At 42.1% G+C, this 26,296-nt stretch overlaps 1 protein-coding gene and 1 pseudogene across 1 annotated transcript; one reads left to right on the top strand and one right to left on the bottom strand.

Annotated features, from left to right (window-relative positions):
• LOC141577109 (uncharacterized) overlaps positions 1 to 17,692 on the top strand; it is a 45,930-nt pseudogene extending 28,238 nt beyond the window's left edge.
• A 4,920-nt stretch (positions 17,693 to 22,612) lies between these two features.
• Positions 22,613 to 23,924, bottom strand: SMIM3 (small integral membrane protein 3). Its single transcript, XM_074360940.1, has one exon. The coding sequence runs from the start codon at positions 23,922 to 23,924 to the stop codon at positions 23,742 to 23,744; it is 183 nt and encodes a 60-aa protein (XP_074217041.1). The 3' UTR covers positions 22,613 to 23,741.
• Between the last annotated feature and the right edge of the window lie 2,372 nt (positions 23,925 to 26,296).

Below are 26,296 nucleotides of genomic sequence, written 5' to 3'. Positions count from 1 at the left end.
TTGCAAAGAAATTATCAGACAACTGTGTAAGGATGTGGAGGCAAAAATATGTTACTTACGGAAATAAAAAGTAAAAATAAATAGACCTTTGTCAACAGGGAATGTTACGGAGACAAAGCTCTGAAGAAAATAATTATCAACAAGTTAAGGCAACTTTTATATCTTAATTACTGATGGAGATTAATGGATTTTTCTTTCAAAGTCAAAAATAAAATAAAAAAAATAATGGTGATGACCAACAGATGGCAGCATGGCTCTTTTTTTGCAAATGGAGTACTTCATCAGTGGCTCCAGGTTGTCACTCCCGAAGTTCACAACTTCCTTATCCAACCAAGGTTTGTAATATTACAGTTTTGAATTCAAAATTGAGGTTATAAGGGAACAAGGAACTTATAGTTCTGACTTCTCACATCCTTTCCATGCCTGACTTGCAGGAATTCCCTTTATAGCATCACACACAGCGGTTCACCCCAGCACATTGGAACACCGCCTACTGAAACTGCCCACTGAGATGTTAGGGAGCTCTGTACTTTAGAGTGCTTCTTTAAATGAAAGTATACCCCCCAGTGACCCAAGTCAGCTCTGGTCTCTGGCACCCCAGAGAGCACATGTGCTCTCCCGTCTAGAATTTGGAAACATTTAAAGACAGCTAGCACTATTTTCCCCATGGTAAATCCTATTATCTTTTCCAGGAAGGAAAGTCCCACGTTTTCTGCTTTTCTCACGTTTCTGTGTTATTTTCGTTTTCTCTTTGTATTTTGCTCTCATTCCCACATTTTCCAGGTAGCTAGTGCTTGGAGCATGGGCCCTTGGAATCCTGACACCAGTGCTTCCTAGTTGTATGTACTTGGGCACATTACTTAAACACTCTTGTCTTCGAGATTTTTTCAACTATGATTTAGGAAAATAATAAAACCTATGACCTCATAGGTTGGTGGTGAGGGTTAAATAAGACAGTTCATGAAAAGGAGACCGCACAATGCCTGGCACACAAGAAGTGCTCAGTCTGTCTTAGCTGGAACCACACTGTTTTCTGTAAAATAATACTCATCTCATAAGCTACCGTGGGAATCTAATGAGAATGTCAGTAAACTGCCTAACACAGCGCCTGCTGCTTAGTAAGCATGACACGGGAGGGCCAATGTGCAGGGACACCTAAGGCCTCAGTGACTCAACACTTACGAAAACATAAATGAGGGCAAGAGTGGTGGTTTGTTTTTTTGTGTCTTTGTTTTGTGAGACTGTTTTTTAACATGGTTTTATGTTTGAAGCAAAATGAAGAGGAAGGTAGAGAAATTTCTCATAGACTTCCCTACCCCTACACATGCATAGTCTCCCCCATTATCAACATTTCCCATCGGGGGCATATTTGTTGCAATTGATGAACTGACATTGAACATCACAATCACCCCTAAATTCATAGTTTACATTATGGCATTATGGTTTCATGCTTGGTATTGTACATTTTATGAGTTTAAAGAAATGTGTAACATTTATCCATCATTATGGTTTTGTACCAAACATTTTCACTGACCTGGAAATCCTCTGTGCTCTGTCTGTGCATCCCTTCCCTGACACCCTTCCCTGGCAAACACTGATTTTTTTTCTTTTTATTGTCTCCGTAGTTGTGCTTTTCCAGCATGTTATATAATTGGAATAACAGTAAACAGCAAATAGCTCTTTCAAATTGGTTTCTTTCTCTTTATAATATGCATGTAAGTATCCCCCATGTCTTTTCATGGCTCATTTCTTTTTATCACTGAATAATATTCCGTTGTCTGGATGTACCACAATTTATTTATTCATTCACCTACTGAAGGACATCTTGGTTGCTTCCGTGTTTTGGCAACTATGAATCAATATGCTATAAACATCCACATGCACGTTTTTGTGTGGTTGTGTTTTCAGCTCCTTTGGGTAAATGAAGGAGCACAATTGTTGGATTGTATGTTAAAAGTATGTTAATTTTGTAAGAAACTGACAAATTGTTTTCCAGAGTGGCTGTACCATTTTGCATTTCCACCAGTGATGAATGAAAGTTCCTGTTGCTCCACATGCTTGTCAGCATTTGGTATTGTCAGTGTTATGGATTTTGGCCATTCTAATAGGTGTGTGGTGGTATCTTATTGTTCTAATTTGCATTTCCCTGATGACACATGATGTGGAACATCTTTTCATGTGCTTATTTGCCATCTGTATAGCTTTTTTTGGTGAGGTGTCTGTGCAGGTCTTTGGCCTATTTTTTTAGTTGGATGGTGTATTTCCTTATTGTTGAATTTTAAGGGTTTTGGGGTTTTTTTTGTATATTTTGAATAACAGTCCTTTATCAGATGTGCCTTTTGCAAATATTTCTCCCAGTCTGTGGCTTGTCTTTTTATGGACACAGACTGTCTGTCCATTTACTTAGTTCTTTAATTTATTCATCAGAGTTTTATAGTTTTTCTTATACAGATCTTATACATATTTTGTTAGATTTATACTCAGGCATTTCATCTTTCTGAACTCTCATGCAAATGGTATTGTGTTTCTAATATCAAATTCCACTTGCTCATCACTTGTATAGTGTTTATATAGGAAAGCAATTAATTGGCAGTCTTAAATTTATATGTGCTCATAAAATATCTTCAAAATATATAAAGCCAACATATTCACAGTGAAAGACATAGACAAATTTACAATTATACTTGGAGATTTTAAGCCACCTCTCTCAACAACCGATAAAACATGTAGAAACAAATTCAGGAAAAGTATAGAAATATTAAACAACAAGAAAACCAAATTGACCAAAATGTCACATGTAAAGTATAAATTCCCAAAATGGCAGAATACCCATTTTTCTAAAGTGCACATGAAAAATTTACCAAAAATAATCACATTCTAGGCCATAACACAAGTCATAATAAGTGTTTAAATTGTACAGATCTTATTCTCTGGCCATAGAGTGGAAAGTAAATAATAAAGGTAATAGAAGAAGAAAATCAACAGCTGACCTAGAGGTCTTGTTCCAAAGGGATGATTCTATCTTAGACCATTCCAGCGACTGTAACAAAAATACCATTAAGTTAAGTGACTTAAAAACAGCAGACGTTTATTTCTCACAGTTCTGGAGGCTAGGAAGTCCAAGATTAAGGCACTAGAAGGTTTAATGTCTTGTGAGGGCCCACTTCCTTTTTCATGGAAGAGCATCCTTTACTATCTTCACATGACAGAAAGGGAGAGGCAGCTCTCTAGGGTCTCTTTCATAAGGACACTAATCCCACTCGTGAGAGCCCCATCCTTGTGTCCTAATCACCTCCCAAAGGCCTCACCTCGAAATACCATCACACTGGGGATTAAGTTTCAACATAAGAATTTTGGAGGGCACAAAATATTCAGCCTATAGCATCCTTCCATCTCAAACAACTACAAAACTGGAAAACATTATCTGAAACAATGGTTTTAGTACACTGGGCAGTAGGCAGCTCAGGATAGCAATCTCTGAAAGAAGGGAATCAGACGAGGTGAGCCCTGTGATTGCCCCAGATTACTCCCTGGAGAGAAGCCATGGCACAAGGTAGAGGAACCCAGACAGAGCCCAGTGGTCTTGTGAGCTGAACAGTGTTCAGCCTTCAGAGAAGCCGAGGCAGGTAAAATTTGTGAGACAAAATACTGGAGAATTGGAAGGTGCACAGAAAGAAACTCCAGAGGTCTACAGTCTCCTTAAGTTTTTGGCTGCGTAATGATCTGCACGTGCACATGAGGACACTACCAAAGGCTGGGGAAAGGAGGACTAGGCTGTGCTGTTGCCAAAACTCACACAAGGGGATGAGTTTCCATAAGACAGAATGAAAATACTTCCTAATTAATTAGACCAATTGCAGGGCCAAATTGTCTCCAGACTTAAAGGATGCTCTGGAACTATCCTACAAAAGCTGAAAAGCAATCTAGTCCCAGAAAAAAGCCCAACAATATTTAAAGTATTATAACAAAATCCAGCATGAAAAATAAAATTCACAGTACCTGGCATACAATCAAGTTACCAGACATGAAAAGAGACAGGAAAATAAACCCTGTATTAGCCGTATCCAGGAAATAAATTAATCGATAGAAACAGACCCGGAAATGACACAGATGAACAAAACAGCAGACGAGGGCATAGCTCCTCATCTTGTTCCTGATCTAGGGAGGACTCATTCAGTATCTCTCCATTGACTATGATGTTATTTGTGAGATTTTCATAGACTCTATCTTATGGAGGAAGTTACCTTCCAGTCCTCTTTTACCGAGAATTTGTTTCATTTATTTTTCCCTTATTCTGGTAATTTAGTCAATTACATAGGTTAGTGTTTTGGCCGCTTTTTTAAATGGCAGGCTTATTGGGATAAAATTTACCAAAAGGAAAAGAGAAATGTTTAATCATATAATTCTATCAGTTTTATTCATAGTTGTGTACCCATAGTCAACATATAAAATATTTACACCCCATGCAATAGGATAGGATAGAGATATATAGACAAAGATATATTTTAAGGAATTGGCTTACTTCACATATAATATAAAAAACTTAAAACTGCATACTTCCAATTCCTCCCTCCCATCCTTTGTGCTAAATATGACACTGTATTTTTATATGTGTTATAAACCCCATATCATGTTATCATTTTTCCTACATACTGTTAATTATATTTTTGAACAGTTTTTTAAAAATAGTCTTTTGTATTTACATTTATTTTCACCATTTCCATAACTCTTCACTTTTTTTTTTATAGATTCTGCCTACTATAATATTCTTTCTTCCTAAAGAATGTCCTTAACATTTTTGTACCATATTCTGCTGCTAATGGTGTCTCTCAGCTATTGTTTGTCTCATAGAGTCTTTATTTTACCTTGCAAAGAGTCCTCTTCCTGACTAAAAACCTACGTGTGATTTTTTTTCAGGCCTGGCTGTAGACAGTTACACAGTCTTTGTTGACCTGAAACAAATAGACTGCCAGATATTTCTCCAGCAAAGATGGGTTATTCAGGATCAGCAGAGAATTGCAGTTCGGGATCTGCTACCATGGTGAGCCACATGCCAAGTCCCATGTGGAGAAGAAGGAGAACGCTTTTATAGAGGGGAAGAGGAAGTTGGAAAGGCTATAGTTAACAAAGAGTCTCTGGCTTTCCATTGGCTGAGTCCTTGCCAGGAAGGAAGAGCTGTCTCCTTCCTACTGGGCTTTGCAGGTGTTGCTGGGCGTGAGTGCTTCTCCTCCTGGCCTCCCGGCTCTATTTAATTGAGGTTTCTGTTTGTTAATTTTTTATGGCCTTATCTGGCTGCCTTCCCCACACCAGGCTTGGTGCACAGCCAGCGCCTCTCAGTCTGGGAAGGGAAATGCAGTCAATGACGCAGGCTGCCAGGCCGCCCGTGCTCTTTAGTTTATCTGTATCCCTAGTCCAGGTGCCTCTGGAGGCATCTTTATTGGAGACTTTTGGCAGAGGCCTTCCTCAGACACTTCTGCTGAAGCCCCTTTGTTGGGAAGAAGGTTGAACCTTGAAGCCATCTTCTCCGCACTGACTCAGCACCCAGTACTTTTCCAAGTCTAACCCTCCCTACGCTCCCTGCCCCTGGCCTCTAGATCCATAAAATTGCAGGAACTCTCTGATCAGGGCTCCCTCCGTGGGAGACAACCCCCTCCCCTGTGCTAATCCACTTGACCGGTAACTGACGCACCATTCCGTGAGGGTAAACGGAATGGAGAAGTCGGTGCTTTCTCGTGTTTCGCCTCTTGCTTGTACGATGACAGTAGGTGATTAAAGACTTGACTGCTCTTTTCATTTTGCCTTGTCTTAATTGGCTCCTCCAGCATCTGGCAGCTCAGCCCTCTCTCGCTCAGCTGAGCTCCTGACACCTTGACTTTGAAAGATATTTTTGTTGTGAAGAGAATTCTAGGTAGGCAGTTTTGAGAACTTTAAAGATGTTACACCATTGTCTTCCCGCTTGTCATTTCTGACATGTGTTTCTGTCTTTATTCCTCTAATGTAATGTCTTTTTTTCTGAATGTCTTCAGGACTTTCTCTTTACCATTGGTTGTCAGTAGTTCAAAAATAATGAGTTTAGATTTGTGGGTGGAGTTGTTGTTTATTTGGTTGGGTATTTGGGGGTTTTGTTGCCTGTGCTGCTCAGTGTTTATTCTGCCTGGGGTTTTCCAAACATCGACCTTTGCCTTGATAGTTTTCATTGTTTTTGGAAAATTCGTGGTCATTATCTTTTCAAATATTTCTTCTGCTTTGTTGTCTACTTTCTTCTCCCAGTGAGACTTCAGTTACATTTATGTTCGTCTGTTTGTCATAATGAAAAAAACATCTAACGACTGCTGGATTTATCGTGCCAGTATTTTGTTTTATTTCTTGTATCTACATTCATGGGTGAAAAGACAATCCAGTGTGCCTTTCTTATCCTGTCTTCATCTGGCTTTGCTGTCAAGTTAAACTAGCCTCATGGAATGAATTGGGATATCGTTCCCTCCTTTTATATATTCAGAAATTTTGTAAAGGATTGGAATTAACTCTTCTTTGAAATTTGGAGAATTGCTTAAATAACTTGCTGTACTTGTGTCTCCTATAAGAGAAGTTAGTAACTATTTTTCCAATTTCACTAATTGTCATAGGATTATTTCCATTTATTTAGGTTTTTAAATTTATTCTTGATGTATTTTAATAAGTTATAGTTTCTCAGAAACATTCATTTCATCTCAGCTGTTGAATTATCAATATAAATTTTTTGATGGTTGTCTCTTATTATGTTTTAATCTATACTGGATTGGTATGTGTTTTTTAAAATTCTCTTGTCCAAGAACCATCTTTTGGATTCCTTGATTCTATCCATTTTACTTGTGTTTCCTTAATCATTTTTGTTGATTTCCTTTGTTTTCTTAATCTACTCTTAGTGCCTTCCCACTACTTTTACTGGAATAATTTTTTTGTGTGTTTCTTACCTTCTTTGTTTGGACTCGCTGTTATTCTGCATTCTCCATTCCTAATATAATAACTCATGAGTATAAATTAAGATACAAAACCAAAAATTTTTTTGATCCATGAGTTAGTCAAAGTCATTAATTTATTGATACTTTATTTAGTATGATTTCTTCTTTGACTACTCATGGGTTATTTATAAATGTGCCTTTCATTTGCAAATATATTATGGATTAAACTCATCTTTTTGTGGTCAATAAATATGATCTATAATGATGCCTTTTCTTTGAAATTTGTGATGAGTTTATGACCCAGTTTGTGCAGAATCAATTTTTGTAAACGTGTTTTATAACCTTGAGAAGACTGTGTGTTCTTTAACTGCCAGATGTAGATGCCTGCATATCTACATTAGATCGGTTACTTGTGTGTTTCCAATCTTCTTGACTTGGAAGGTAGGTTTAAATATCCCATCCCGATGGTGGGTTTCTTAGTTTCTCTCAGTGATTTTATTACTTTGTGCATTAGCAACTTGAAAGCTATTTTATTAGATACATACAGGTTTAGAAGTGATGTATCTTCTAAAAGAATTTTTTGTCATTATGTACTTACCCCCCATGCCTAATGATGTGTTTCATCTTAAAATATTTTTTGTAATATAAAATAGTCACACCAGCTATTTGGTTTTGGTTAGTCTTTGACTGATACATATTTTTCCATCCTGCTATTTTCAAGCTTTCTATGTTCATATGTTTTGGGCATGGCTATTATAAATAGCATGAAGTTCAAGTTTTTAAAAATCTAATCTGACCATTAATGTCTTATTAATTGTAAGTTTAATACACTAGCCTTTTAGTATTTTTTTATATTTAGTGTTTTACCATTTAACCATTTTACTTTTTAACCATTAGTACCATTTTAAATATTTTCCCCTTCTTTTTTAATTGCATGAGTTTATTTTCTTCTTCGACTTCTCTCTTTTTCTGATTTGCAGATTATGCACTCTAATCTTTGTCTGTCTACCCTTGAATTCTTAGCGTGCATTCTTAAGTCATCTAATTTTAAACAATTATTTGACATTCCTCCCTTCCCTTTCCATTCTGTAGGTTGTCCTGGTCCCTTGTATTTAGATGATACTACCACTATTGTATAAAAAACTTTCTGTTAGTTGTTTCTGCATATTTACCAATTTATTGTTTTCACAGATCATACATTCTTCTAGGATCACTTCCCATCTCCTTGAAGTCCAATTTCCACATTATTCTATGGATTTAGAGAATTCCACATCTCTTAAAGTCCTTTTACATTCCTAATAATATTTATTATTAATTTATATTTATAAATATTCTTTCTAAGTTCACCAATTACCTGAGTAGTGCCAGAACTAGTGGGTGTTTTCTTTGTATGTTGCTTCATCTTTATTAGCTATTTGACACTTATACTCTGTTAAATATCAGTCCATTATTGGATTTTGTGTGTCAGCTTCACTTGATTTTCATCTGTCATTTAGTTTTATGCAATGCTTCTGATACTCCACATGCTCCCTGAAAGTCAGGTTTTATGTAGCTCCATCCAAGGCTCTCTTTCTTCATGGAACAAATACTTAAGTAGAATAGGTAGCCTCTAATGAAATTTTTTAAATGAAAAGCTTTAAATAACATGTTACTAAATCAGAAACTATATTCTTAGTCTAGATCTCTTTGATAAGATCCAAACATAGTTCTGTACTGGACATCTCCGAACAGATTAATGAAAGCCACCAGAGATTCAAATTTTCCACAACTGAACTCATTTTCCACCAAACTCAGCGTACTATATACCTTTACTCATCTAACTGAATAATCCGAAACCTTCAAAATTATTCTATGTTATCTCTCAAGTCCAAGGTGATAAGTCAACAAATGATCTTCGATCATCACTATACAGTGTCTCCATCTTCCCATTCCCACTGCCACTGAACTCCTTCCAGGATTACAGCGTGCTCTCCTCACTGACCAACCCGCTGCCACCCTGGCCACAGAATACATATACTTCCCATGCGGTACCCCAGGTAATCTTCTAAAAGCTTAAGCTTTTCAGTGGCTCCTACTACCTAACAGAGATGAAATTTGGTTTGGATCTCTTGATAATTGACACATTACTTTAGTTACCAACATTTTAGAATTATATTTTACCTACCTTCTGGATCTGAGTGTCTCCTGACAATCTGGGTGGCCTGGCAACACTGAGCCTACATCCTACATGGCAGCATTTGACTGGACTGATTAGCAGCTGCCCGGATTTCACTAAGCTTATGTGTCAATGAATAATTGGTCTCCGACTTAAAGATTAAAACCATAACTCTGTGACTTAGAACATAAAACACTTCATAATATTGAAGCTTCCTAACTCTATCACTGCTTGCACAGTTTCACAGGCTTCCTTTGATCTTTAGCCAAAAAGCACCAGTAACTTTTTGTACAAACATGCCATGATGTTGGATACATATGTGCCTTCAAACTTGCTGTTTCTTCTGCCTAGAATGCCCTTCCCAACTTGTCTCCATCTAGTTAATTACTACTCAATTTTAAAAACTCAGGAGCCCTTTTTTTTTTTTTTTGTGGACAGCTTTCCCACACGTGGTCCCTCGCATGCAAAGACTTGCCCTCTGTTCCCCTGCAGGTCCTTGCACATACCTATTTCATAAAGTGCCAGGCATACATACCTCTGCATCTCCACTGTTGATCTGCGTGTCTGTCTACCCTCTTTAGATTCTTTTCATGAGTGGGGAGGGGGAGAGGAGCACAAAGCCTAGTCCTGTTTGTAATTATGTTTTGAGCACTTTGCTTGATTCTTAACACTTGGTTAGCACTCAGTAAATGAATGAGCTTATTTATTTAGGAATTCCAGCAGTTTATTAAGATGGGGGAAATGTAGATAAAGTAGAAGATAACAGAGAGGAGAGAGGAATAGAGTCAGAGGAGAGGAAGTGGGAGGGAGATGGAGAGAGCCAGGGAGCACAGCAGTCATAGAGTCATGGGCCCACCGCCCTGCGCTCTGCGCTCATGTTTTTCCCTGGTGTTTTAAGATCAAAATAAATTCAGTGTCTTCCTTCTTTCTCCTATTTCCGGCTACTACTCTTTTAACACTGCCACCAAAATTGCTGTCCTGGGGTACTTCCTTTGCATAAAGGTGATTCACAAACAGAAAGGCATTCTTTGTTTTCAATAACCGAACAAAGTAATAATGCAGCCAGAACTGTTTGAGTTCCTAGAAAATGACAAGTAGTGTATGTAATAGTAAATCACAAACACTTATATAGAAACTACTATCATTCTTCTAAATCCCTTTATGTATATATCTCACTTAGTATTCACATACAACCTAGAGAGTCTTGTACTATTAATAGCATCATTTTTATTTTACAGATGATGAAACTGAGGCTCAGAGAGGTTAAGTAAGTTGCCCGAGGATCACAGCTAATAGCTGGAGTAACCCGTGGATGAAAGCAGGTGGTCTAGTTCATGGGTCCGTGTTCTCAGCCACTACATCACACTGCTTATCAATGAACATGAGTTGAAAAAAACGTAGCAGATCCAAAACTTCAGGAGTTAAATGAAAATGAGAATTAGAGATATAAAATTAAAGAGAAACTGCTAGAAGAAGTGGAGAGGATAATAACATAGTGGGACATTTACAGACATACTGACATACGGGAGGCTCAGAAGTATCTACAGATACGAGATGATCTCTCTCCCCTTCGTGCCCATGTCCACCTCTGAGTCCACCACCTCCCCCCAACCACTCATATTTGGGGGCTGGTCTCTTGCCTCCACCAATTTTAATTATTGCACTCTTCCCTGCTCAGAGCGAGATTGACACATGGCTTCATCCCAACCTCTCTCTGACCTGAACACTGTGGTAATTCCTCTCGGAGGCTACTGTTTTCCAGGATTCCGATTATAGGTGAATTGACTTCTATTTTAAGAGCCAAATCTGTCAGCATGACTGAGAGCCCCTGCCCCCCGACCTTCCCATCAGTAGCTGGACATTCACCATCTGATCAGGTCTAGTGAATATACTGCAGTTAAGATCTTTGTGTTATGTTATTATCCACAGTAATGAAACTTTAATTTCACAAAAATCCACAGAATTAGAAAAGTAACTTTATGTCCTTACATGAAATGACAGGCCTGGCTCACAGGCCTGGCTGAAATAATTCAACTCCTCGATGGTCACCGTGGCTGCTTGATGCAGGGGGTGGCCAAGGATCCTTTGTGTTAAGTGTACCCTCCCCAGAAAATTCAGTATCCAAAATTCAGCACATTCGGGGAATTTATGTAAAAGACTGTTTTCCCCAGGTGATCATATAGGAGTCATTGAGCTTATTCTGGACGTAGACAAGAATAGCATTGACCCTCTGCTGAGAGCTGTTCCCAGGCTCCTGAAAGTGAAGGAATGCAGGTACTGAGCTGAGCTTACAGACTCAGGGAGATAACTCTGCCACCAGCCACTCTCCAGCCAGCCCCTCTGGACCTACGTCTCTGGACACAACCAGCAAAAAATACAAAAAGAGAAGTGAGTCCTCCCATCTCCAAGGAAGAATGAGGGGTGGCTTGGACTTTGGTGCATAGGACAGAAAACCTGCAGCAGCTACTGCTGCCAAACACACTTAACGACAGGGGTGGCCCTTGAGCACCTTCCAGTGCTGGGCTCAGGGACTAGCAGGTGTCCTCCTGGTGGGGTGGTAAGCTGCAGCGAGAGAGCCCTGGGGAAAGACCAGGAGGGGCATGGAATGATTTATATCTTCAGTCTGGGGTCTCAATTTGATACACCGAAGTCTAAGGACCCTTAGAGATAATAGGGTGGGGTCACATGTTTCTTCTGGGTTCTCTCCAAGCACAGTGAAGAAAACCAGCCCTTTTAAAAAAATGCCAGAGACATTCACTTATAAACACTACAGGCCTGGCACGGATGTTGCTTAAACAGCTTTCATTTGGTGAAACTGTTCTCAACTGACACAAAAGGGGAAAAGCCCCCTGTCTCTAGGTCCCCATCTCTGCAGAATCCAGCATTCAGTTGCTGGCAGCAGAGGGACTTGTGCATCCCACACTCCGTGAGAGGACCCAGGGAGAAGAGCAGGGTTGAGTGTAATCCCAATCAAAATTCTGGCTGGGGTTTTTAAGGTATTGATTCCTGATTTTATATAAAAATGCAAAAGATGTAGAAAAGCCAAAATAATTTTAAAGAAGTTGGAAGATTTATACAACTTCAAGGTATAATTTGAGATGGATCACAGACCTCAGTGGAAAACCATCATCCTAAACCTTCTAAAAGAAAACATAGCAGATGGAGAGAGATTTCTCAGACAGAACACAAAAAGCAGGACCCATAAAAGGAAAATTGCTGTTCAGTTAGGCTTTATCAAAATTAGGAATGTCCACTAATCAAGACAGCATTTTAAAATTACAAGACAAGGCTGAGAGAAAACATTTGCAAAACACGTATCTAACAAAGAACTCACACGAGTCTATACAAAGAATACCTACCAATCAACAAAAAGCCCAATTTTTAAAAATAGGCAGAAGACTTGAACATATACTTCAGAAAAAAAACAACAGTAGTTTGCCAATTAACTCATGAAAAGGTGCTAAATATCTTTACCAGAGAAATGCAAATTAGACCCACAATGATATAGCATTTCACAGAATTTATAAAAGCAATGACGAAAATAAAGACTGACTACACCAAATGTTGACAAGGATGTAACTCAACTGGAACACTCATACGTTGCTGGTGGGAATATAAGACATACAGCCACTTCGAAGATCTGTCTGGCAGTTGGTTATATAATTAAATTTACATCTTACCCTATGACCAAACAGTTCCACTCAGGCATTTATCCAAGAAAAATTAAAGCATGTTCACAAAAAGATTCCAGCAAGAATGTTAGCAGCCCTGTTCATAATAGCTCCAAAAGGGGAACCAACATAAATGTGCATAAACAGTAAAATGACTGAACAGATTATAGCATGTTCCTCCAGTAGAGTATTTCTCAGCAACATAAAAAATGAACCACTGACACATGCAATAACATGGATACATCTCAAAGACAGAATCCAGACAGAGAATTATGGTGGTGAGCCCTAAATCCATTGACTGGTGGTTTTATTAGAAGAAGAAAGGACACACCGAGACACAGAAGGTGGCAATGTGAAGGTGGAGGCAGAGATTGGAGGATGTCTGCAAGTCAAGGAGCACCAAAGATGGTCAGGAGCCACCTGAATCTAAAAAGAGACAAGGATTCTGCTCCAGAGCCTTCAGAGAGAACATGGCCCTGGCAACACCTTGATTTCAGACTTCCAGACTCTAGAACTGTGAATTTCTGTTGTCAGTAGGGGAAATATATGTATTTGTGAACACTTTGAGTGTTAGTTTTCTTCCCAACTGGTCAAAAACCAGTGAACGAAAATTATGCCGACCAGAAGTCAGTGTGGCTCCTTTTCAAACTGAGCAGTTTACCATCAATTCAAGTTAGCACTCCGGAAGTACATGATGTTCTTAGCAAACTAAGGTTTGTATTATTAAGAGTCCTGGAACCAAAAACCCAAAATTGAAAGGGAACAAGAAACTTAACTGGTTCTGACTCCTCACATCTTTTGCATGCCTGACTTTCAGGAATCCTTTTCATAACATCACATACCGTGGTTAACCTCAGCCTAATAGCACAGCTCCTACAGAAGCTGCCCGTTCATGTTAGAGGGCTCTGTGCTTGAAAGTTCCTTAGAGATACTCCCAATAACCCTAGCCAGCTCTGCCCATTGGAGCCACATAAAAAATGTCTGCTCCCCACCTCTACACAGCGACTGAAGTGTTTTCATATACCCAGCTGTATTCCTCCTCATGTTTAATCTTACTCACTTCTCCAGTGTACGCGTGTGCAGATATGGCCTCAAACGGCTATAGCCAACAAGCAGCCCAGAGCTATGGGGCCTGCCCTACCCAGCCTGGGCAGGGCTGTTCCCAGCAGAGCAGTCAGCCCTACGGACAGCAGAGTTACAGTGGTTATGGCCAGTCACCGGACACTTCAGGCGATGGCCAGAGCAGCTATGGTGGTTCTTATGGACAGACGCAGAACACAGGCTGTGGCACACAGTCAGCTCCCCAGGGGTATGGCTCAGCTAGTGGCTATGGCAGCAGCCAAAGTTCTCAGTCGTCTTACGGGCAGCAGTCCTCATACCCTGGCTATGGCCCCCAGCCAGCTCCTAGTAGCACCTCAGGAAGCTACGATGGCGGTTCTCAGAGCAGGGGCTGTGGCCAGCAGCCTGGCTATGGTGGACAGCAGCATAACCCCCCTCAGGGCTATGGACAGCAGAACCAGTACAACAGCAGCGGGGGTGGTGGAGGGGATGGTGGAGGTGGCTACGGCCAAGATCAGTCCTCCGTGAGTGGTGGTGGCGGCAGTTACGGCGGTCAGGACCAGAGTGGTGGCGGCGGTGGCTACGGGGGAGGCCAGCAGGACCGTGGGGGCCGCCGCCAGGGCAGTGGCGGTTACAACCGCAGCGGTGGTGGCTATGAACCCAGAGGTCGTGGAGGTGGTCATGGAGGCAGAGGCGGCATGGCCGGAAGTGACCGTGGTGGCTTCAATAAATTTGGTGGTCCTCGGGACCAAGGATCACGTCACGACTCTGAACTGGATAATTCAGACAACAACAAGGCCTGGGCGAGAATGTTACTGTTGAGTCTGTGGCTGACTACTTCAAGCAGATTGGTATCATTAAGACAAATAAGAAAACGGGACAGCCCATGATTAATCTGTACACAGACAGGGAAACAGGCAAGCTGAAGGGTGAGGCAACGGTATCATTTGATGACCCACCTTCTGCTAAAGCAGCTGTTGACTGGTTTGATGATGATTCTCTGGGAATCCCATTAAGGTTTCATTTGCTACTCAACTAGCAGACTTTAACTGGGAGGTTGTGGGCAATGGTTGTGGAGGCCGAGGGCGAGGAGAACCCATGGGCTGTGGAGGCTATGGAGGTGGTGGCAGTGGTGGTGGCAGCCGAGGAGGATTCCCCAGTGGTAGTGGTGGCGGTGGAGGACAGCAGTGAGCTGGGGACTGGAAGTGTCCTAATCCTACATATGAGAACATGAACTTTTCTTGGAGGAATGAATGCAACCAGTTTAAGGCCCCTACACCAGATGGCCCAGGATGGGGACCAGGAGGCTCCCACATAGGGGTAGCTACGGAGATGATCATCATGGTGGCAGAGGAGGCTATGATCGGGGTGGCTACCGAGGCCGAGGAGGGGACTGGAGGCTTCCGAGGGGGCTGGGGTGGTGGGGACAGAGGCGGCTTTGGCCCTGGCAAGAAGGACTCCAGGGGTGAGCACGGACAGGATCACAGGGAGAGGCCATATTAGCCTGGCTTCTGATGTTCCAGAGCAGCTTTTTTTCCTGTACCCAGTGTTACCCTCGTTATTTTGTAGCCTTCCAATTCCTGATCACCCATGGGTTTTTTGTGTCAGACTATATAATTGTAACCATACCTCTGGTTCCCATTAAAAACCATCATTTTAGTTAAAAAATTAAAAAAATAAAAAATAAAAATCATGCCTAAAAAAAAAAATCTTGACTGCAATGAGAAGGATGCAGTCCTTCTTATTCCATACAGCTAACCTTTCTTAAGCATCTGTGAAAACCCCCAACTCTTAGATGGTTTCTTGGGCTCTTTTCTGGTGACTACATTCTTTTCCATTATCTCTTCTTCTTGAGATGCTGAGTTCTGCAGACCTCCATGCTTAAGCTACTGGTTTTCACTGAGGCTCTTCCATTCTCCTGACTTAATATTTCTGATGAAAATATCAAAATAGTGCCTCTCTTCCAAGAACTTTCTCTGGGAGGCTGTGTCTAAGATAAAATATTTACTTAATTACACATACACAAAGGCATATAAGTACAATATGAGAAGACAAAGTAATTCCCTGAAATTGATAAAAAGTGTGTTTATTGTCTGTTTCTCTTCAGTTCTGTGACAGAGGGAAAATTTCCCCCTCCATCCTTCTTGAATTTTTGTTGGACTAATAATAAAATTGACACAAGACCAAGTAACAGGAGAAAAAGAAATCTTAATTCATGCACATGGAGGTCTCACAGAAACCTAAAAAGTGGCCAAAGCAGGCAGCTTTTATACTTTTAGACAAGGAATAAATTTGTGAGACATTGACAGGACAAAGAAATTTAGGGTTTGGGTGCTTAATTAATGAAGATCTAAGTAGAATTTGGGCTTGGGGTAGTAAAAATGTAACGAGATTGTTCATGCAGGCTTCTTGGTCTGAATTCCCTCTCTCTCGATAAAAGGATGTCCTTTTACCCCCAGATTCAGAAAGGGCACCTTTCATGTGGGAGATTTATTTCCTGCTTTCAGTAAGACAAAGAGGAGGCTCAAAGTGTCCCTCCTGTGTTAGCCATTTCTTAAATAATTCAAAGTAACCTATATGTCACTGTGGCATATTTAGGGGTGGCCTGCCCTGGGCCCCGACAGTGTATACTCTTCCTGGAAATCTGACAAGTCTTTGGTCTCCCTCCTTAGCTGGTTACCAACCTTCCTTTTCTCTCTTTTCCCCTGCCTTTGCTTTTTCTCTACCTTTCCAGTGTGTATCGTGTTATTTCTCCTTATCCAGTAATGTTCATGCTTTAGAAGTTTTAATTCATTCATGCAGTTGCTGAATAACTTTGCTGTCCGTCCCACATCAATTTACCAAGTGTATTGGTTTCCTCGTGTTACCGGATACTAAGACCCCTCATTTAGGAGGCCCGCCAAAGTGTGGGGCCTTGCCTGCTGGCTGGAAAGAACTCACAGCTGAGGCAGAGGGACAGAGGGAAACTGCTTTTATTTCTCAAAAGAGGGAAAAGAAGGAAAGGGCTTGAGCAGGGAGAAGGAAAGAAAAGCACTCAAGCAGGGAAAAGAAGCACTCGAGTGGGGAGCCAAGAGTGGGCCCGCCAAGATGGCCCATAGAGGCAGCTCTGGCCCGAGTTGGGCCATGTGGACTTTTATGGGACACTTCTGCCTTCAGTTCCTCCTTCCGGGTGTGATGGAACCAGTCAGTCCTTGTTCAAGCTTTTCGGTCCTTCTATGTGCTTTTCCAGTTGTCATGACAATTGTCAACTGTCATGGCACTGGTATTGTGTCAGTTAGCATGTTAATCATTACACTGAGCATATAATGAGGTTCAAGGCCTGCTGGAAATCAAATCCTCCACCGTCTTGAACTCTGTGGGTTCTAACCAGTTCTTGTTTCTTCTCTGCAGCTGCCTCCTGAGACTTAGATAAGAATAATTGGTTTCTATTTGAGGGAGGGGCAGGGGTATGATCCTGGGTCAACAGCCTTGGTAACAAAAAGGAAAGGTGCTTGCAATCTGGTGGACCCAGCACCCCTCCCCCCAAAAAAACTATCTCCAAAGAGTCTATTCAGACACGAAACTTTTAAAGGGAAATGAAGAAATAATCTCAGTTAATTGTTGAGATCAGATGGTCAGAGTCGTTGCCATCCCCTAGTGCCTGTAGGCTTGTCCTAACCAACTGCTTGAGCCTGCTCCTCTGTGACTCAGGGAGGCCTGGGAGACCAGCTTTTCTAGAAACAAGAGGCAGGCCTTTGGGGGGGTAGCAGGGGGCCACAGTGTCCTGCTCCCTTTCACTAGAGCTGCCTTCACAAATTACCACAGACTCAGTGGCTGAAAACAAGAGAACACTATCTCCCACAGTTTTGGGTGCCAGAGGCCTGAAATTAAGGTGTCAGCAAGGCCACACTCCCTCCAAAGGCTCTGGAGGACAATGAATTGCTTGGCTCTTCTATCTTTTGGTGGCTCTGAGCATTCCTTAGCTTGTGGCCACATCACTCCAGGCTCTGCCTCCGTGGTCACGTTGCCTCTTCCTCTTTTGTCTGTGTGTCTCTCCTCTGTGTGTCTTTTATAAAGATGCTTGTCATTGCGTTTAGTGCCCACACGAATAACCCAGGGTGATCTCTTTATCTCAGAATCCTTAATGACATTAAAAACACCTTTTCCCCAAGTAAGTTCACATTCATAGGTTCAGAGAATTAGGAAGTGGATACATCTTTGAGGGGCCACCATTCAACCCGTTACATGGAGAAAGAGTATTAGTCCCTTTTTAAATTGTCAGGCTTCTTGCAACAAGATGAAAAGTTGTGGTTTATTTAGCTTAACTTTCTATAAATTCAAAATAATTTAGTACTAAATATGGGAAAAGAAAAAGTACTTCAGAATTATCTACTGCCCTGATGTTCAGAGATTCCATAAATCATTCTTTGTCCAATTGCTGTTCAATTCATAGAACACAAAATACCTTCACTTCAGAGTAGATATCTATTCTTTATTATACATGACCCGAAAAATTGCTGTATATGATGAGACAGCAGCATTTATATGGGAATTTTTCTAACAACAACAACAACAACAACAACAAAATTTTAAATATGTTTTCTGAGGTGCAAATCTTGTTTAAAAGTAATCAGAAGTATAAAAACTTCAGTGGTGGAAACTCTAAAGCCACTAATAACAATTTAAAATTTTGATACAACATATTCTCTACACTGTCGTGCTAAAGTTAATTCATATAGTGGGACCCACAAAATGGAGGCTGACCCCGTGGCCCAGCCCACATCACAAATCAAAACCTCAGTAAGGAATCCTAACACACACCAATCACAGTCCTCCAACTTGGCTTTAGCCAGCTCGACTTACCCTAATATCTCCTCAGACTGTTTAGCTGTTGTGATATTGTGGTTTGTAAGAAATATATATATTTGGTCATTCAGTTGACCAAAATATATTTCTCATGTGTATTTGGCCTTCATCCACAGTTCTGGCTCACAGCTCCCCAGACCCTTGGAATTCCCTAAGCAATGAGAGAAATGCTCTTTTGTTACAATTTTTGGTCTCTTGTTCTCAGCTCCTGAAAACTTTTCAAAGTCATAAAGGTGAAACATGTGTCTTGTTATTCATAACAAATCCCTTTCACCACAACTGGGTTATGTTCATGAGGTGACTTTTGGAAAGCGCTTAAGGATGAGGGCTGGTTGCCAGGGGAACCAACGCCAGGGGTGGGACTTTCAGTCCCACCAATCACCAGTGGTCTGTGAGTTAATCAATCCCGTCTATGTAATGAAGCCTCCACAAAAACCCAAAAGGAGGGGGTTTGGAAAGCTTCTGGGCTAGAGAACCATAATGTTTTCACTTCCCACAGCACCCAGCCCCAAACTCCATGAGGACAGAAGCCCCTTTGTTCAGGACCTCACCCTGTGTGTCTCCTCATCTGGCTGGTGATTCTTATCCTTTAATATCCTTTGTAAGAAATGGGCAATGTAGGGAGTAAATGTGTTTCCTGAGGTCTGTGAGCTGTTCTAGCCAATTAATTGAACCCAAGGAGGAGGTTGTGGAAAACTCTTGATTTATAACCAATCGGTTAGCAACTGGCATTTGAAATAGAGTGTGGTCTCATGGGGCTGAGCCCTTTACCTGCAGAATTTGATGCTAGTCCCAGGTAGATAGTGTCAGAACTGAGTTGCATTCTTAGACACTTGCTCATGTCTGAGAGTTGCTTGTTGGTGCAGGGAAGCCTGCACACACACACACATTGGAACTGAGTCCAGGAACACAGAAGAGCTGTCTCTTACCCACTCCCACCCCAGTCTGCTCCCCCTTTCCATTCTCCTGCTGGTGCCCTGGGAATGTTTCCTGAGGTGTTCGGGTGAAACCAACCTAGCGTGACCAATCCAGAGATCTGCCCTGCTCGTGTCTACATTCTCTAAGACAGAGCTGATGACCCGCCTGTGTTTTTAGGTAACATAAGCATGACGTATACTCACCACAGGCTGGGCTCTCTAAATATTTTAGGTACAGAGCCTCCCTTAATCCATCCAGTGTCCCTGCAGAGATAAACACGATGTTCCCTTTTATAAATGAGGGCAGTGAGGCTCCGAGACAGCTACTTTCAAAAGAACACGCTGGTGGAGCCAGATGGGAATTCGGTCTGCTTAACTCGAAAGTTTGTGCATGTCAACAATTCACTGTGTAATGGAAGCTGCCCAAATGTAAATATGTGCAATGACTTTTATGATTTTGATAAATAGAGTTAGAGATCGACTAACACAGAAGCTTTTTTTCTAGCGTGTAAATCTTTATGGGAACTGAAAAGCCTTCCATACCCCTCAGTTAAATTATTTGTCTGATTTGGGCGATTTAAAAGTTGCTTCTTCAACTGTTGGGATTAAGGGTTCACAGGGAAATTTATTATTATCATTACGTCTTCCCACAACCCCATTTCCATTCTCGCTCTTTAGCAAGAATTATGTAAAGACCTGATTCAAGTTTTGTCTTACTGAAGGATTTTAAATGGGTTTTTGCACTCTTCAAAGTTTCGAAGGCAATTTCCGTGAAGAAGTAAAACTTAAAACTGAAAACTTTGTGTTTTATTAAATAATTATGACTCAGTTAGGAAATAATTACTGAAAGGAGAAGAGGTACAACTTTTAAGCTAGTTCTAAGGCCCTTTGTGAATTTAGTGCCGATCCCAGAGGGTGCCAGGAGGGAAGTTTTGTGCTAATCTCACTGCTCTAACTAGTCATTTTTTAAAATCGCACCCCATTAGGATCATAGCCCTGCGCTGTTTTTACATTATTGAGAAACTCCTGAGTCAGACACGGGCCAAATCCTTTACTTATATTACCTCATTTAATTCTCCCCACACTCAGAAGTAGCTGTCACAACCATCTGACAGGTGGAGAAACAGACTCATTAATACAGATAACATTTATTGAGCATTTGCTGTATTCTACCTTTTCACCTTGCATTTGTGACCCCATTTAGTACTCATAACAATTCTGTGTGCTAAGTTTAATTTTATATCTGTCTTACATGTGAGGAAACTGAGGCTCAAAGAGTTGATGTTACTTCCCCACAATCACAAAGCTAATAAAGATTCTTCAGGCCCCTGCTCTTAGTCTCTCGCTATACTGTCTCCCGGAAAGGGAGGGAGGGAGGGTGACAGCATAATGCAAAGTGTGAATTTCCACTTGGAGAAGATGATGGGATGAGGTCGGTTATGACAGCTGTCTTCAAAATGTCCAGACGCTGTCACAAGGAAAAAGGAGCTGATCTCTTCAGTGTGGCCCCAAGAGGGCTGAGCTGGCGTGGGTCTCAACTTCTCTTGCTGAAGGGAGAATTCTAACAGAACAGCTATCAAGGGGGGGTTTCAGCAAGATGGGGCTCCTTTTCATCGGCACATGGCTCTCCGGATTTTCACCTGCTCACTGCGGTACTTGTGAAGCAAGTGCTCCTGGGCGAATCTGACACAGGCGGCCTAGGGCCACACAGGGAAATGCCAAGGAGGCACCAAGTGGAAACCCCACCATTAAAGAGGGGAGTCCTTCATTACAGGGGAGGCTGGACTGGACAGTCCCTGTGTTACCTCCAGAGTGTCTGAAGCTCGAGCTGCTAGGAATGTGGTGATAGGATTGATTCTGGAAACTTCTATGAGCTAATTGTTCCATCTGAAGACAGAGTTGTTTCGCCATCTGGTGGACTGCCTGAAAGTCTTTATGCTCACCCACCTTAAAACCATGGAAGGATTTTTCTCATTTAATTCTGATACCCTCCACTCTACAGACCGGGAATCAGACTCAGAAAGGCTGGGCAGCACACGCAGCCTCGACCCACCTCCAGCGGTTCCCAGCCTGCTGCTGCTGCTTGGATTCACAGCAGCATCATGAACGCCTCACACCTTGCGGTCTCTCTCCCACCTCAGTTAGGCTCCAGGCTCAGCCTCTAATGCATGCATCTGATTAGCATAACCTAAATCACATATGACTCTCTGGCTAAAGTTTAGTTAAGCAAATGGGAGTGTTTCATGTTCAGTATAGTTTTCCACTTTCCAGCCTCTGCCCCCTGGGAAGGCATATTAGGGGGGGAAAAAAGTTGGAATAGATGCTGAGAAACCAATCAGAATCTCATCACATATCTCTGTCCCACCAGTTTTCCTGAAACCCTCCTCGCTTACCTCTGTACTACAGTTCTATTTCTGGAAATTGTTGTCTGTTCCCACTGTCTCCACTTCCTAACTTCCCATCCTTCCTTCGCTCACAAAGTACGACTGCGTCCCTCTCATGATCAGTTCGTATCACATGACCTTTTCAGTCTCCTTGCTTTGGCTTTTCCCCTCTCTTCCCCTTCCACTCCTCTTTAGCACTTTCCAAGTTCTGCATCAGCCCCTCACTCCTCCCAGTCTGCACACTCTGCCAGGGTGTTCCTGTCCCCGTGGGTGGCATATCTACTGTATGCAGATAATCCCCCAAAACGTAACTCCAGCCATAAAATCTTTCCCAAGGAACAGACCAGGTTTCCAATTGCATCCTTAAAGTGTCTACGTGAATATCACAAGCACCTCAAACTCAACATACTAAACCCGATACTAAATTCATCATCTTACTTCCAAAATCTGTTCTTCCCCCTGCATTCTAGGTCTGTGTAAACTGCACAGCTATCCACCACCTCACTGAACCCTGGAAGTCGATTTGATTGCCCTCTTTCCCTTTCTGTTCCTATATTCAATCGACCCCTATGGTCATAAACTTAGTGAAATCCTCTTGCTGAGTTTAATAGGTACTCTTTACAAAGAAAGACTTCAGACGTGCTCATTCTAGCACTTTACTGGAAATTAGTTGTGTACATCAATGAAATCAGATCAAAGTAAAGCTTTGTTTTCACACAATAGCATCCTGGTATCTGTGCTGTCTTCTTACATAACTTAATAAATCCCCCCCATGCTCCTGATTTTAGTCAAAGAGCTTGAGTGGTCCAGAAATCTCTCTATACATATAAATATAAATTTTAGCGTTTAAAATAAACATTGTTGTTTGAGTTAGTTCCAAAAGTGCTGGGAACATCTCTTAAAATATAAGTCTGTATCTTGGAATGGTTGCAGTGCTGGTGGGAGGGAGTGAAGGGAGGACACACCATGCGGCGGAGCTAATTATAGCAGGAGCTGGGGGAGAGGGGGACACAGGGGATGGGGCTGGAGGGCCTGAAAGCTGGCCAGGGATCTCAGCCACCCTGCATCTGCCAACACCCACTGAGTGTCAAAGCCATGGGACTCCAGTGGAGAAAGAAGCCATCGGCCCAGCTCCCTTGGCATTGCCAAGAAATGGCAGGGCCCCCTCCAGACTGCACAGGGGCAGAGATTCTGGCATCCTGGGAAGATCCACCCATCTCCCTCCTCCTGCTATGCTCAGTTCCCTCCCAAATTAGAAAACTCGAGGGGGTGGCACCTCAAAGACAGTAACTTTGAGCCACATGCTGTTGGTCCCTTGGAACGAGGACAGGGTGCCTTTGCTTGGTTGCACCTGAGGGGCACTGGCAAAGGCTGCTCTGCCCATGTCTCCCTTGAAGGCCCTCATCAGCAATTAGGGTCTTTGGTTCTTCAAAGCTTCTCAGCATTCAGTGATAACACCTGCGTATCTGCTCACCAACAGCTTTAACCTCCGCTAGGTCATTGGTTCTCACCACCCCATGAGGTAGGACGGGCAGGGATCACGCTCCCCATTTGGAAGATAAGGAACCTGGAACTCAGAGAATTAGGTCCCTTCACCGAACTCACGCAGCTGGCCAGTGGCAGGATCAAAACCAAGACTCAGGTCTCCTCACAGATCAGACTCCAAAGTCTACGCTCCGAAGTCCTTCCTGCTGCTTTTCTGAGGAAGGGAAAGAAGCTGGGGGAGGGGACGCTGTCCTCATCCTTCACCTGCCCCTCTTGGGAGGTTCTCAGACAGCGCCACTGAGGACGGGATGAGTCCGCATGCGATAGATGATGACCGCAGTGGCCGGGCACAGCAACAAGGACGTCATGATGACAATGGTGGCCAGGATGATGAGGACAATGACCCAGATGTCCAGGATGTGCTTGGGGAGCACGGCTTCCATGGGGGCCTGGCTGACGGCGTCCATGCTGCTTCACTCTGCAACAGACAGGAGAAGAGGACATCAGCGTGTGCTACCCTCCCCCTGCCTCCCTCGTTGGATGGAAGCCTGCCCCAGGAGTCAGAAGGTAGGTCACTTATCAGCTCCGTACGTGTTAAGGTGGCTTAGTCAGTAATGATAATGGCCTCCTTTACTGCAGGCTTGCTGCGGGCCAGGCCCCGTGCTAAGCGTTTCATGTGTTTTACCTCACCCAGTGCTCACTTCAACCACCAGGACTTTGAGGAGGGGAGTATTATTGCCATGCTTTTTCATTTCTTGGCCTTTATCTTCAGTTATTCCCATTGTGGAGGTAAGGACTCTAAAGCCTTAAAAGATGTAAGATGTAGTTAATTTAACCAAAGAAGTGAAACCAGATGGGAGGGCCTCCAGGTTCTCCACGTGTGACTATTAAACTGTCACACCACTGCTCTCTTCCCTCATCTGTCAAATGGGAAATTCATTGTTCTTGGTTCTGCATCCCTTCTCCCACCTTCCTGGGAACAGAACCTACCTTTTCTGTGTGCTTAAGTTAGGGACTTGCACAGGGATGGACATGTGACCGAGGCTTGGCCCTTACCAGTTCAGGGATAGGCACGTGGCCAGGCAAGGTCAACCAAAGTCCTTCCAGGGCTTTTAAGCACCTACTATTAGGAACGATGATTCTTTCTGCTGAGTTTGTTAAACTGTAAAGATGTGAGTCTGGAGAGGCTGGGTGTGGGACTCTTGCCCACGTGTGGAGAGCCCGTTCTAGAGATGGAAAGAGAAGTGGAGCCCTGATGACCTCATTTAAGCACCTGAACCCAGCCAGTCTGACACCATCTGCAATGCGGGGCATCCCAGGTATACAGGTGAATAATCCTCTAGCTTTGCTGAAGCCAGTGTCAGTTTGGTTTCTCTCACTTGCAGCTCAAAGAGTTCTGATGGATAAAGATGTAAATCAGTTGTTCCCAAACTTTTAAAATTCACAGCACCCTTAGTGTCTCAGTCACTTTTTCACAGCCCTCCAGGCCAAAAGAAATACCTAGCAGTCCCATTTATTACGTAGTTAGCTTCAGTTTAATAAGCATTCATGTTCTAAGAAATTAGTAACTGTTTGAAGGAATAATACGTACAAATTGAAAGAAAAAAATGTGTATTTCATTCTTAGCCAGAAACTTACTAATGGCATGTGTACAACTGTGAGGCATTGCACAACTTTTCAAACTTTGGAGTCAGATCAGATGATGCCCTGCTCGCTTCCTATTCCCCGTTCATTTGTGTGTGGTGCTTGTTGTATCATAGCAACCGCCAAAAACTCAGCTTCACAAAATACAGCATTGCCAAAGGGAATTTAGTATGATTAATGTTAAACCATAAACTATCTTGAGCTAGTAGTTTGCACAGTGTCTGAGAGATGTCAAATATTAATATTCCTGTCAAAGATTTTAAAGACCCCGCAGCTCCCAGACACACACTTTTCCAGGCAAGTTCAGTGCGGCTCCCCAGGGCTCAGTGCGCAACCTGGGAACCACAGGTGTAACCCATTCCCTGCCCAGAAGTCACAAGGCTGGAACAAACAATCTCTTCTGGTTCCTTCTAGATCCAAGATCTATAAATCTATGATTCTAGGTCCCAGGCAAAATTCCCAGTTCCAGTCCCATTTCCTGCTTTTACCTAAATTAGTAACTTTTCCTTTTTAATGCATTGGCTCTGTGTCCACTGTGACTGCATTAAGTGCCTGATCGCCATGCCCAAGGTACAGTCTCCAAGACATACATACAACGAGGTTTGTTTCTGCACTGTTTGCTATAGCAACCAACACAACAGACGTATCCACAAACTGTAAAATAAAGCAGAGTATACTCATATAATGGAATACCGTGCACCAATTTTCACTCATTTATTTAACAAATACATAGGGCTTGCTACATACCAAGCATTGTTCCAAGTGTGTTACAAATATTAACGTACTTAACAGTTATTAAAAAGAATGATGATCTGTGGTGAGCTCCCAAATGGTTTAAGTGGAAAAAGTAAAGTGCAGCATAATGTGTATAGGATGATTCCCTGGTTCAGATTTGGTAGAATTAAGTAGTTAGGGAAGGGTATATAACTGTGAAATCATTTATGAGCAGAATCTGAAGAGTGTTAATAGTGATTACCTTTGGGAGCTGGACTAGGAGTGGGAGAAGTTTTTGCTTTTCACCCTTCACTTTCTTATACTGTTTGAGTTTTCTACACATGAGCATGTCTTGCTTTTAATTTTTTTTAAGTCAACTGGTTGAGGGAAAAATGGACTTTTTAGTTTTGGGTTTTTCTTTATAGTTCTCTATATTAAAAAAAAAAAAAGACTACATACATACATGTATGTAGCCAAATAA

This window comes from Camelus bactrianus, chromosome 3 (genome assembly GCF_048773025.1).
Source record: "Camelus bactrianus isolate YW-2024 breed Bactrian camel chromosome 3, ASM4877302v1, whole genome shotgun sequence".
In the NCBI taxonomy this organism is placed as follows: domain Eukaryota; kingdom Metazoa; phylum Chordata; class Mammalia; order Artiodactyla; family Camelidae; genus Camelus; species Camelus bactrianus.
Note: the sequence above shows the minus strand (reverse complement) of the source record. Positions and strands in the feature narration are given on the sequence as shown.

Coding starts and splice junctions, on each gene's coding strand:
- SMIM3 (XM_074360940.1), bottom strand. CDS start 23,924: ATGGACGCCGTCAGCCAGGCCCCCATGGAAGCCGTGCTCCCCAAGCAC.